Here is a 12,591-nt window from a genome sequence, read left to right on the forward strand (position 1 = left end):
GTGCTTTGCACATAAATCAGGAAGTCAAAAGGTAAATGCTCCTCAGGGAAAAACATTTTCGGGGGAGAGGGGTGTGGTGGGGTTGGGGGGCTCCTCTGGATCCGCCCCTGATAGGTGACCATGTTCGGCAGCTTGACTCCTGAGAGTTTCTAGGACTTCAGTCCTGTCCCACAACGAAGCACATGTGATGCACGTGGTCTCACCTAAGGCAAGTGAGTTTGTTCAAAATTGCCTCTGTTCACCCAGGAGAAAATGGGTACCCGGTGGGATAAGCCATGTGACTATTAACCTTCTAGCGCCTCACAGGCAGCTTGGAAATTGGGTTATCCGGGGTAATAATGTGCTGTGCTTTGATTGTTAGCGCTGTGAGCATTCACCTAGTGAATGGAGTTTAACGCATCATAAATGCACTTATTATTATATTATTGTTATATTTTCATCCTTGTGGGTCAGCTTACATTTCCGCTTCAGTTTGTCTGGCCATTCGCTCACTACAGTTTATAAGAGGTTAGTTTGTATTTGTATGCATTATTTCTTAGCTTTTTTATAACATGTATCATGTCACGTATTGCGGATATAATCCAAATTAACTGTCTGATATACAAGTATGCAGCATGATATGTTTGCGCCAATACTTTCCATATGTCAGTTTATTACAGTTAATCAGAAATAGCATTCGCGTGAGGGTGTTATCTAACCTATTGTGTTGGTAAGGATAATGTGTACATATATTTGAGACATCTACATCTATAACTAATGCACCCATCCTTGTATGAATGAATGAATGTATGCATGTATGTATGAAAGTATGCATGATAGGATGGTATTATGCAGATGTAGAACGTTACATAGTATTGATTTCGCATATGTTTATGCGCAGGTGTGGCAAACCTATTTCCTGACGTTTAGGACGTCAAAGTGCACAGTGCCATACACTCATTGAGGGTCTTTTATATTTTGTTTTAAATAATTATGTTCTGTACTCAAAGGTTAAGCTTATCTTTAATTATACTACCCTACACCATGGGACCACGGCACAATACCCAGCATGACTAAAGATGGCTGACTTGACATAGCGGTCGCCGCCACGTTGACAACGTTTTCTGCCATCTGTGAATGGGAGGCAAAACCTTGATCCGTCTGTAGACATGGTGTAACGCCTTTGACGCACAGCCCGTCCCCGGTGTTGCCTAGCCCACCCGAATCTTTACCTCCTACAGTAAGCACTTTGGGTGCTGGCGACTAGGTGCCTGACTCTGAGGGTGTGGGTTCGAATCCCGGATTGGACTCAACCCAACAAAAGTAATAAAATCTGTACTTTACTAAGAAACTGTAATCCCAAATATAACATATGTTACAGTTGACCACTTTGTAAATGCCATTCTGTATTCTACAGTAAGCATTCTACAGTTATGTTCTGACGCCTTTCAGGCAGGTTACACCGAGTTACACCGAGTTACACCGAGTCGTCGGTTTTTAACGTTTCATGTTGGAATTCACCATCACTGGTTTTGTACAAACTTCACTACAGGAACAGTGAGTGAATGAGTTAGGTTTTACACCGCTTTTAGCAATATTCCAGCAATATCACGGCGGGGGATACCAGAAATGGGCTTCACACAATGTACCCATGTGGGGAATCGAACCCGGGCCTTCGACGTGACGAGCGAACGCTTTAACCACTGGGCTACCACACCGCCCCTACAGGACTAGAATCTGTTGCGTAGTGCAATTAATGTAATGGATGGTCTTGCATATGTGTCTTTTTTTAGGCCTAGAGCCCAGGTGTCATTGAACCCATCCGTCTGACGAGAAACCCGCATCCGATCACAGGTTTTCAGACGTCTTATGTTTTCCGACGGCAGTGCTCACAAGAGCTGTACATAACGAGGGGAGTTGCGTCACACAAATATTTATTGTATACTATTGAATGATGGCTTGTATTAAGGATAAAGTTATCTTTGATAAGTTAGTGACATGACTTACAATATTGTTCATGCGTTAATCGTGACTACAAGTGTAAGTGTCCGAAAACCCGTAGCACGAGGACACACTGAATTTTGCAACTTGGTATATATTGTCGGTTCATGCATGAAGTGGAATTTCATCGTGAATAAATGTTACGTTCAGATGCAACGCCACGGCATTGTAAGTGTACATGTACTCGAACGAGCTACATTCGATCATGACTTCCCACTTCTGTCGATAGTATGTACACGTATGAAAGTAACGGTGTTAAACTCGGCACACTGCGTTGCCAGGATAAGTACTCTGTAAAGAGCCGTTAGCTGACTCAGGTCTCCTTCCTTATCTTGGGCTAGCCTACATGGCCGAAGTGTCAACATGGCAGGAATGGCCGGTGTACAAGTTTTAGTGCTTCTCTTAGCAGCAATCTCGTGTGTGGATGCGTTCATTGAAGGAATCTACTGTGGCAGGGAAAACTGCTATGACAGTAAGTTAATATCACCAAAGCTTTAGTCTAGCTTCATTCAAATGAATCTGAACGTGTACTTGTGTTGGCCAGTAACGACATAGTTTTCGCGCACTTGCGGAATCGATGTGGTTCATACATCGGTTACGTCCAATGATTTTGTGTGTCAATTTGTAATCTAGGAATCACTATCTGGTGCAGATCACTGCCCAAATCTTTCGCCAACCTGCCTTAATTGAAATTCCTAATAGATTCCTTGAATTGTTCTAAATAGTATCATGTGAACATGGCACCGGTACTAGGCAGATTTCAGGACATGGAGTGTTATTCACTTAGATGTATGATCGTATTTTTCAACTTAATATATCAACTCGAACAGTTGCATCACCATGATCACTATATACTGCATCATACTCTTTAATGGGAGCAATTTCTATCGCCTTGCCATGCTTACTGAATTGACACTTTGGCAACACCCTGGAACATGGTAGCTGTGTCTAACGTGCAGTGTAATACTCCACAAACACTTCAGAACAGAAAGTTTATTTGACCACCAGTGAGAACACATTAAACATGCTTTGTGTTGTCCATTTTACTTAGTGAATAACTATTCTCTGCAGAGAACCAAGGAATATGTCCTGAGCCTTTATTCTCTGTACACTTTACATAGACACTGAAATCGTTACCATGGTATCTGTGCGAACCCTATTTTAATTGTATTTTGATGCCACCATTCGGCTTTAAAACACCACCTGCTAAATTGTTTGGAATTTTATGTTCCTGTTTCACTCATTTAATTTAGCACATCTTCTCAACATGCTCAAACAGCAATACCAATGTTCACTGTCATTAAAGAACGTTCCTTTCAGCCGTTCTAAAACATTTTCATGAGTACTGAAATAGAAATGATAAGTTAATATGTTTGAGTCTGCTAGTTTGGGTGTCCATTTGTAAATCTGGTGTAAAATCATTTGGAATGTACCCCTTGGAGTTATAAATAAAATGGAATAGTTTTGGGGTCATCTCTGATATATACTGCCCATCAAAAGTTTAGACTCACTTAATTAAAGCACTCACTGTATGTTATGTATATATATGTATGGCTACATTGAAGATGAATTTCTCCACTAACTTGTGGGAACCAAATGCAAACTTTATGCAGATGAATTGCACGAGGATCATGCATCAAATTGCTGAAAAGCATGTGCAAGTATCATGCATGTGAATAGCTCCGCTTTGGTGTAAAGTTTTATGAAGAATTCACCAATTTTCACTGAGTTTCATCATTTATGGAACTCATGACAATAATCTTTTTAACGTTACAAATTTGTTTTACAATACATCGGTTCGTGTATAAACAGTACCTTTAAACAGTATGGAATATTTTGCAAAATCTAGTTTTGAACAGTTGACTGAAGTAAGTGGCTACATTTACACTAGTGTGTCTAAACGTTTGATGGGTAGTATATTTGGGGGTGTTTTATAGATACTGTTCCTGTGGCAGTTTAGTAGAGGCAACCATCTGCTCATCTAACTGCACTAATCAGTATTCCAAACCAGTGGCTTAAACATGGAGTGTGTTCTCATAAGTTTAGTTTAAAAAAACCTTGGTATTTGCATATGTTATAACATATTATAGCATTATTTGGGAAATGTAGGCGTGGTATGAATGATAGTTTGCTGCAGAAACATTGTATGAAATGAGTGAGTGTGAGCACTCTGAGGACTTGCACTAAGGGAACAGGCGATGTCACTTGTCCATCTCAGTCATGCTTTTTGGGGAAAATTGCAAAACAACAATAAACAGGATCATAAACATGGGAAACATGAGAGATGACAGGGGATAGTTTAACATGAGAGATGACAGGGGATAGTTTAACATGAGAGATGACAGGGGATAGTTTAACATGAGAGATGACAGGGGATAGTTTAACATGAGAGATGACAGGGGATAGTTTAACATGAGAGATGACAGGGGATAGTTTAACATGAGAGATGACAGGGGATAGTTTAACATGAGAGATGACAGGGGATAGTTTAAGGAAACATGAGAGATGACAGGGGATAGTTTAAGGAAACGAGAGATGACAGGGGATAGTTTAAGGAAACATGAGAGATGACAGGGGATAGTTTAAGGAAACATGAGAGATGACAGGGGATAGTTTAAGGAAACATGAGAGATGACAGGGGATAGTTTAAGCGATGACAATTGAACTAGTGATTGTCTTCAGCATCATATTTCTAATAACCATGGAAACTGGTTATTTGAAGATAAATAAATGTAGTGTCCTGGTGAGGAGTTATGACAAACACATCTGCAGAAACAATTTGATGTCAGTAGAGTTTGCTTCTGTCCATCTAGTATACCTTTACAAATACAACTGTTGAATGAAACATACTACTACTTATATTTACAGTCTTCAAACTCTTTAGTCATAACAAAAGACCATTTCTCTCCAGACATTGACACTTGTCTCATTTCTTATTTCTGGTCCTTATTTCACATAACTGATGATTATTTTACAAAACCGTTCACACAATGGGTGACTGTCCAAGGGTACTTGGGAAAAGCATTGTGAAGGGTTGACACAGTGCGTCTTGGCTATACGTACTTCAGACACATATAGAGGAGAGAAATAACAGCAGGATAACACTATTAGCAGATAGCTATATAGGTTATATTTGTCTGTTATTTGCACAGATTGAGTCATTATATATGACAATAATACCTCACATGGAAACAATTAATTCTTCTAATATTAAACAGAGGATATCTGGTGACACTTTGTCAAGTTTATGTGGTTGACAAACTAGCTAGGTTTTGTAGGTAGAATTAATGACATGTGTAACTCAGTGTATTTCTCTTATGTTGGGCATAATGTTGTCTGTGTTACTCCATTTAGTAGGAAAACAGGTCATTGCTAAGTCAGTTTAAAATGCATAATGTTGATTATATTTATAGTTACATAGCTATTTATGCTAAGTCAAATTAATTCTTGTGATTAGGTTATTTTGCAATTAACCAACCAAAATAGTATTACTGAAGCTACATTGCTTGCAAAAATATGTCTATCTTGTTAACAACTGGTCAAATATGTATCCACATATATATCCCTTTTCATGCAGTATCTGTAGGTGATAGTCATTTATGTGTCAATAAAACATAATCATCTTAGCTTTCATGGAAACATTTTATCTTCATCAGGAATGCCCATCAACAAAATGTTTAATGAAACTATATCTGTATGAAATATCAATGAAAATAGTATCAGATTTTATTTTTGAAGAAGTGTCCTGGTAATTGTAATATTTGCGTGGTCGTGGATGTTTCAAGATGCTATTATTGCTGGTAATAGGCTATTGATTCCATTGTGTGTTCAAGTGCCATATGGCTGCTACACAATGAGGCCCCAGTCAGGCCCCCTCAGCTGGCACCCTTTCCCACACACCTAACAAGCTGCTCACTTTAATTGACTTCTCACTCCATAGCAGGGAATACTGAAGACTGAAATGCTGTATTAATATATGTTGATGTTTGACTTTGGCAATTATATAGATTCTTATAGATTGTGTTTAACATGGTGGGTTTGATGAGGTTCATTGTTATAAGTTCTATTTTACCTGTGCTACTCTGGATATTTAGGTGTAATCAATAACTGTATGCGTACATGTAATTACATTCATTTGCTGTAAGTTATAATACCTGACCAGCGTATGTGTAAATGTTGGTCATATTGCTGAAATGTTGCTGATAAGCACATAGGTGAAGAATTGTGTGAAGTACATTTCTGGTGTCTCCTGCTGTGATATTGCTGGAGGTTTGCGAAGTGTGGTGTAACAGCAAGCTTGACTGTGTATCATACAAGGTCTGCAAGTGATACTCAGAGACATGTCAGCTATCAGTATCTATTGAACCATATGTGCTGAGGTTTGCTGACAAATTGGATGTGAAAAATGTGTCGCTTACAAAATATTTTATCACATAAACACCACAGCTGACGCACTGATCAGATTAGCAGATTTATCAGCCTCACTGTATAACTATGAGTAAATATGGTAATGAAGAACTAATAGTGAGTGTCCCAGACAGTGATAACATTTCCAGACACTGCTACCAGATCTAAACCTCCAGCCTCCCTCCAAGGTTGTAACCTGGCTTGGCCTGATGGTGGCTTCAGTCCATATATATTACAACACAAACTTACTGTATAATATTCAAGATAGACTAATGCTTAGTCTCTGAATATATATAATTTTAATAGTAACAAACAAGCCCATTTAAATTGAAAAGGAGCCCAAGGCAGACCCTGAGGAAATCTAGACTTGCTTCGTTTAGGGCTTTAGCGCTGCAGAGAGGGCTTGGCAGTAGGGAACATAATGTGGTTCAGGGACTGTGAGACAGACTATATTGAAGAAAAAAGCTCGTCCATGCAAGACAAAAGCCTGTTCATATGAAGAGAAAAGCCCTGCTATGCTTAGATGAAAACCCCTTTAGGTGTATATTAAGACAAAAGCCCTTTCTTAGTTAGTCATAGTAACCTCCCTCCCAAATACATAGACAATGCAATGAAGTGTTTCCTTTCAAGGTACATGAATGCAAGCAAGATACTTGTTATTTCCTGTTTTGTGGATAGTGTCTGAAACATCAAGTTGTTGATAGATGTTGTGTCAGATGTTTCTTTCAGTTGTCACATAAAAGTCTCTCTTCATGTTGGTTGACAATGTGAACCAGGGAAATCGTTAGGCCGTTCCCTCACCAGTGTTTCCACATTCTCATCCCTTACATCTCTGATGTCAACCTGTTCACATTTCCTTGTAAGAATATATCAGTCGGTCTGGTTCCTGATGGAGTGGGCTGCATCTGTCACCATGCTGATATAATGTTCTTGGTTGAGTTTATGAATTATGTAGATGCCACATAAGTGACTTTAAGTTGTCATGGTTACCTATACCATGTGTAGTGTTTTGTTGATTATGTTGTGAGGAATAGCCTTACTGTTGATATATTTACCATCATAAGTAAGTATCTGTTGATATTATCTGTTTTGGGATGATACATTGACATTATATTTCACATGAAATTATATTTTAAACCTTTTTAAGATGGATGAGTGTTTGTGATACACTCTGATGGGTTGAAATATTAGATCTGAAGCCCAAACATCTCCTGTAAAGTTTTGTTTTCTTGATATGTATAATTCTTTTCTCAATCTTAAATTTGAAATGCATGATATTTGTCAAAAGATACCACTTTAATCAAATATTTATTTTTATGAATATTTATAAGAACATGTCCAGTTCAGTTTTATGTCACTTCTAAAGCATTCTGTCATTGTAAAATGTTTGCAATACAACCGCAGTTGACATTGTGTATATACTTTCACTGAACTGATTGATTTATCTTGACATCGCCATTTAGCAATATTGACATATCTTACATGCAATTGCAACCAGGAAATTAATGCGGAAATTGCATGTGTCCTTTGCTCACATTGATAAAGTGACATATTGAAGTATATTGGACTTAGCCAGAAACAATACCATTTTAAACAAAGGTCACAATAAGCAATGGAATTAAGAGCTAGATTAAGTATTGCATGTAACAGACTTTGCTGTGGCCTGCTCTATCTCATTGGAATATACATTATTGGAATTTCCTGCCATTGATTTCATCATGTGTTCATGGAAGATGGAAATATTATTCAGCTGAATTGCTGTCACCTCATGCTATAATAATGAACTCCGAGGTCTGCAGTGCGAGTGTTTGCAGGTTTGGTTCTATACTAAAGGCTACACACACTGGTGTAATGATTTACATTGTTGTACAGTATGCCATGGCCGCAGCATTAACATTAGAAATTTGTCTGCTCAAGGCATCAAGTTTAAAGAAATAATGTCTGACTTAATGAGAAAAAGACTATGTGAAGCATGTGAATTATACATGGTATGTGCTTGTGGTGTGCTAAAAGCTCATTAAAGAATGCCGGTGTCTGCCAGTGTGTGGTGATTGACAGGATGGTGAGTTGTGTTCAGAACGACAGTATGGTGAGTTGTGTTCAGATTGACTGGATGGTGAGTTGTGTTCAGATTGACAGGATGGTGAGTTGTGTTCGGATTGACAGGATAGTGAGTTGTTCCGATTAACAAGATAGTGAGTTGTGTTCCCATTGACAGTAAGGTGAGTTGTATTCAGATTGACTGGATGGTGAGTTGTATTCAGATTGACTGGATGGTGAGTTGTATTCAGATTGACAGTATGGTGAGTTGTGTTCAGATTGACAGGTTAGTGGGTTGTGTTCAGATTGACTGCATGGTGAGTTGTGTTGAGATTGACAGGATGGTGGGTTGTGTTCAGATTGACAGTAAGGTGAGTTGTATTCAGATTGACTGGATGGTGAGTTGTATTCAGATTGACTGGATATTGAGTTGTGTTGAGATTGACTGGATGGTGAGTTGTGTTGAGATTGACAGGATAGTGAGTAGTGTTCAGATTGACAGGATAGTGAGTTGTGTTTCGATTGACAGGATAGTGAGTTGTTCCTATTAACAAGATAGTGAGTTGTGTTCCCATTGACAGTAAGGTGAGTTGTATTAAGATTGACAGTATGGTGAGTTGTATTCAGATTGACTGGATGGTGAGTTGTGTTCAGATTGACTGGATAGTGAGTTGTATTCAGATTGACAGGATAGTGAGTTGTTCCGATTAACAAGATAGTGAGTTGTGTTCCCATTGACAGTAAGGTGAGTTGTATTCAGATTGACTGGATGGTTAGTTGTATTCAGATTGACTGGATGGTGAGTTGTATTCAGATTGACAGGATGGTGAGTTGTATTCAGATTGACAGGATGTTGAGTTGTGTTTCGATTGACAGGATAGTGAGTTGTGTACCGATTAACAAGATAGTGAGTGAGTTGTGTTCCCATTGATAGTAAGGTGAGTTGTATTCAGATTGACTGGATGGTGAGTTGTATTCAGATTGACAGGATAGTGAGTTGTGTTCAGATTGACAGGATGGTGAGTTGTATTCAGATTGACAGGATGGTGAGTTGTATTCAGATTGACAGGATGTTGAGTTGTGTTTCGATTGACAGGATAGTGAGTTGTGTACTGATTAACAAGATAGTGAGTGAGTTGTGTTCCCATTGATAGTAAGGTGAGTTGTATTCAGATTGACTGGATGGTGAGTTGTATTCAGATTGACAGGATAGTGAGTTGTGTTCAGATTGACAGGACAGTGAGTTGTTCCGATTAACAAGATAGTGAGTTGTGTTCCCATTGACAGTAAGGTGAGTTGTATTCAGATTGACTGGATGGTTAGTTGTATTCAGATTGACTGGATGGTGAGTTGTATTCAGATTGACAGTATGGTGAGTTGTATTCAGATTGACAGGATGTTGAGTTGTGTTTCGATTGACAGGATAGTGAGTTGTGTACCGATTAACAAGATAGTGAGTGAGTTGTGTTCCCATTGATAGTAAGGTGAGTTGTATTCAGATTGACTGGATGGTGAGTTGTATTCAGATTGACAGGATAGTGAGTTGTGTTCAGATTGACAGTATGGTGAGTTGTGTTCAGATTGTCTGGATGGTGAGTTGTGTTCAGCTTGACAGTGTAGTGAGTTGTGTTGAGATTGACAGGATAGTGAGTTGTGTTCAGCTTGACAGCATAGTGAGTTGTGTTCAGCTTGACAGTATGGTGAGTTGTGTTCAGATTGACAGGAATCGGGTTTGATGTGTTCAGCATGATAGAAGTAAGATGTGTTCAGAGTGACTGGAATGTTGTCTGTGCAGAATGACTGAAAATGGCAGGAATTGATGATTACGCTGAAATGGAATATGTATATTTTTATTAACATTTAATTAGGGAACAGTCGGATTTGCTCATTTGACCAGGATGGACAGAGGCATTAGACATGTCTGTTCCTGCAGGGCAGAAAGTACATCAGGAACCTCTTTACTGGAGCTAGGTACTCTTCAACTCAGTTCGTACAGAGCATTGTTGATGATGTTCTAATAAAATGTGTTCATAGTTTCTGGTTTCAAATTTCTATTCATGGCTGCCATTATTTTGTTTCAGTTCTTGACGTCACAAGGGACTCAAGCAAGGTTTGCGTTTAATCTCATATTTAGTTTGAGTTGATGTCTTAATCAGAGCACAAGCACCATTGTGTAGTAGTTGAAGCGACCTACATATATGCTTTTTTAACGATTCAGTCAAACCGAAAAATGAACTTGACATACCTTTTCCATTTGGAGTGCTTCACCCTCAGATTCCAACTCATTCAGCCTTGTTAATGGGGCCATGATGAGTAATTAGTTGAGAGGTAAACGGTAATTCTGCTGACAATGCATCTGAAGCTCTGGAAGCTGACCTTGAGAAAACGGTAACTTTGACACCGGAAGTTTAATAATGATGTGTAATGAAGGAAGAAAGTTTACTTTGATACCAACCATAAGTTCAAGCCTTCTAAGTTTTGATTACAGTATTTGACTGTAGATGTTTTATTCTCATGATTCACCCTCTAATCGTCACCATTACGTCAAGTAGAGGTCCTCATGTAAAAACATTGTTTCTATAGAATGGTTCAGATTTTTCTGGCATGGATGCTTTTTATGTATAAATATAGTTAAAAGTCCATAGTTTGTAAAGGTACCAATCTTAGTTTCAGTGATTTCTGTTTTAGAATGACGTCGTCAAGGCTTATCGCAAGATGGCCCGGAAATGGCATCCGGATATGCACAAGGGGAAGGTAAGAATTTCAAAAGGACCAACAGTAGGTCAGGTGTGGACTATAGTCAGGTGTGGAGGGGAAGGTGTGGAGGGGAAGGTGTGGACTACAGTAAGGTGTGGAGGGGAAGGTGTTGACTACAGTCAGGTGTGGAGGGGAAGGTGTGGGCTACAAGCAGGTGTGGACTGCAGTCAGGTGTGGAGGGGAAGGTGTGGACTACAGTCAGGTGTGGACTACAGTCAGGTGTGGACTACAGTCAGGTGTGGAGGTGAAGGTGTGGACTACAGTCAGGTGTGGAGGGGAAGGTGTGGACTACAGTCAGGTGTGGAGGAAGGTGTAGGACTACACAGTCCAGGTGTGGACTACAGTCCAGGGGAAGGTGTGGACTACAGTCAGGTGTGGGGGGAAGGTGTGGACTACAGTCAGGTGTGGAAGGTGTTGACTACAGTCAGGTGTGGGAGGAAGGTGTGGACTACAGTCAGGTGTGTGGAGGAAGGTGTGGACTACAGTCAAGTGTGGAAGAAGCGGACTAGAGTCAGGTGTCCAAGTGTGTGGGAGGAAGTGTGGACAAGTCAGGTACAGAAGTGAGACTACAGTCAGGTGTGGACTACAGTCAAGTGTGGAGGGAAGGTGTGGACTAGGCTACAGTCAGTGAGTCCAAGGAGGGAGAGTGTGGACTACAGTCAGGTGTGGAGGGAAGGTGTGGACTACAGTCAGGTGTGGAGGGGAAGGTGTGGCAGTCAGGTGTGGACTACAGTCAGGGTGTGGACTACACAGTCAGACTGCAGGACAGGTGTGTGGGGAAGGTGTGGACTAGTCAAGTGTAGGTGTGACTACAGTCCAGGTGTGGAGGACAGTGGACTACAGTCCAGGTGTGGTGGGGGAAGGTGTGGACTGCAGTCAGTACAGCCAGGTGTGGAGGAGGAAGGGGTGGAGGTGTGTGGACTACAGTCAGAAGCGTGGAGGGAAGATGTGGACTGCAGTCAGGTGTAAGGCTACAGTCAAGGTGTGGGAGAAGGTGTGGACTACAGTCAGGTGTGAGGAGGTGTGACTGCAGTCCAGGTGTGGATGGGGAGGAAGGACAGTCAGGTGGACTACAGTCAGGTGTGGAGAGGAAGGTGTGGACTACAGTGGTGTGGCAGGTCAGGTGTAGGCTACAGTCAGGTGTGGAGGGGAAGGTGTGGACTGCAGTCAGGTGTGCAGTCACTGAACTACAGTCAGTTGTAGGAGAGGAAGGGTGTGGACTACAGTCAGGTGTGTGGTGGAGGGGAAGATGTGGACTGCAGTCAGGTGTGGGCTACAGTCAGGTGTGGAGGAAAGGACTACAGTCAGGTGTACAGATGGGAAGGTGTGGAGGCTACAGTCAGGTGGTGGAGGAGAGGAAGGTGTGGACTACAGTCAGGTGTGGATGGGAAGGGTACAGGTGCTAAG

At 40.5% G+C, this 12,591-nt stretch overlaps 1 protein-coding gene across 1 annotated transcript in view; it reads left to right on the forward strand.

The window, feature by feature from the left end:
- Positions 1–2,293: 2,293 nt before the first annotated feature.
- LOC124262040 (dnaJ homolog subfamily C member 25 homolog) overlaps positions 2,294–12,591 on the forward strand; it is a 30,304-nt gene continuing 20,006 nt past the window's right edge. Inside the window, exons 1-3 of the mRNA XM_046696463.1 lie at positions 2,294–2,452; positions 10,509–10,537; positions 11,116–11,181. Coding sequence (XP_046552419.1) covers positions 2,344–2,452; positions 10,509–10,537; positions 11,116–11,181 — 204 coding nt within the window. The 5' untranslated portion in view covers positions 2,294–2,343. The remainder of the gene's footprint in view (positions 2,453–10,508; positions 10,538–11,115; positions 11,182–12,591) is intronic.

The sequence above is a fragment of the Haliotis rubra genome, unplaced genomic scaffold, assembly GCF_003918875.1.
Source record: "Haliotis rubra isolate DU_JTF1 unplaced genomic scaffold, ASM391887v1 Scf82, whole genome shotgun sequence".
NCBI lineage: Eukaryota > Metazoa > Mollusca > Gastropoda > Lepetellida > Haliotidae > Haliotis > Haliotis rubra.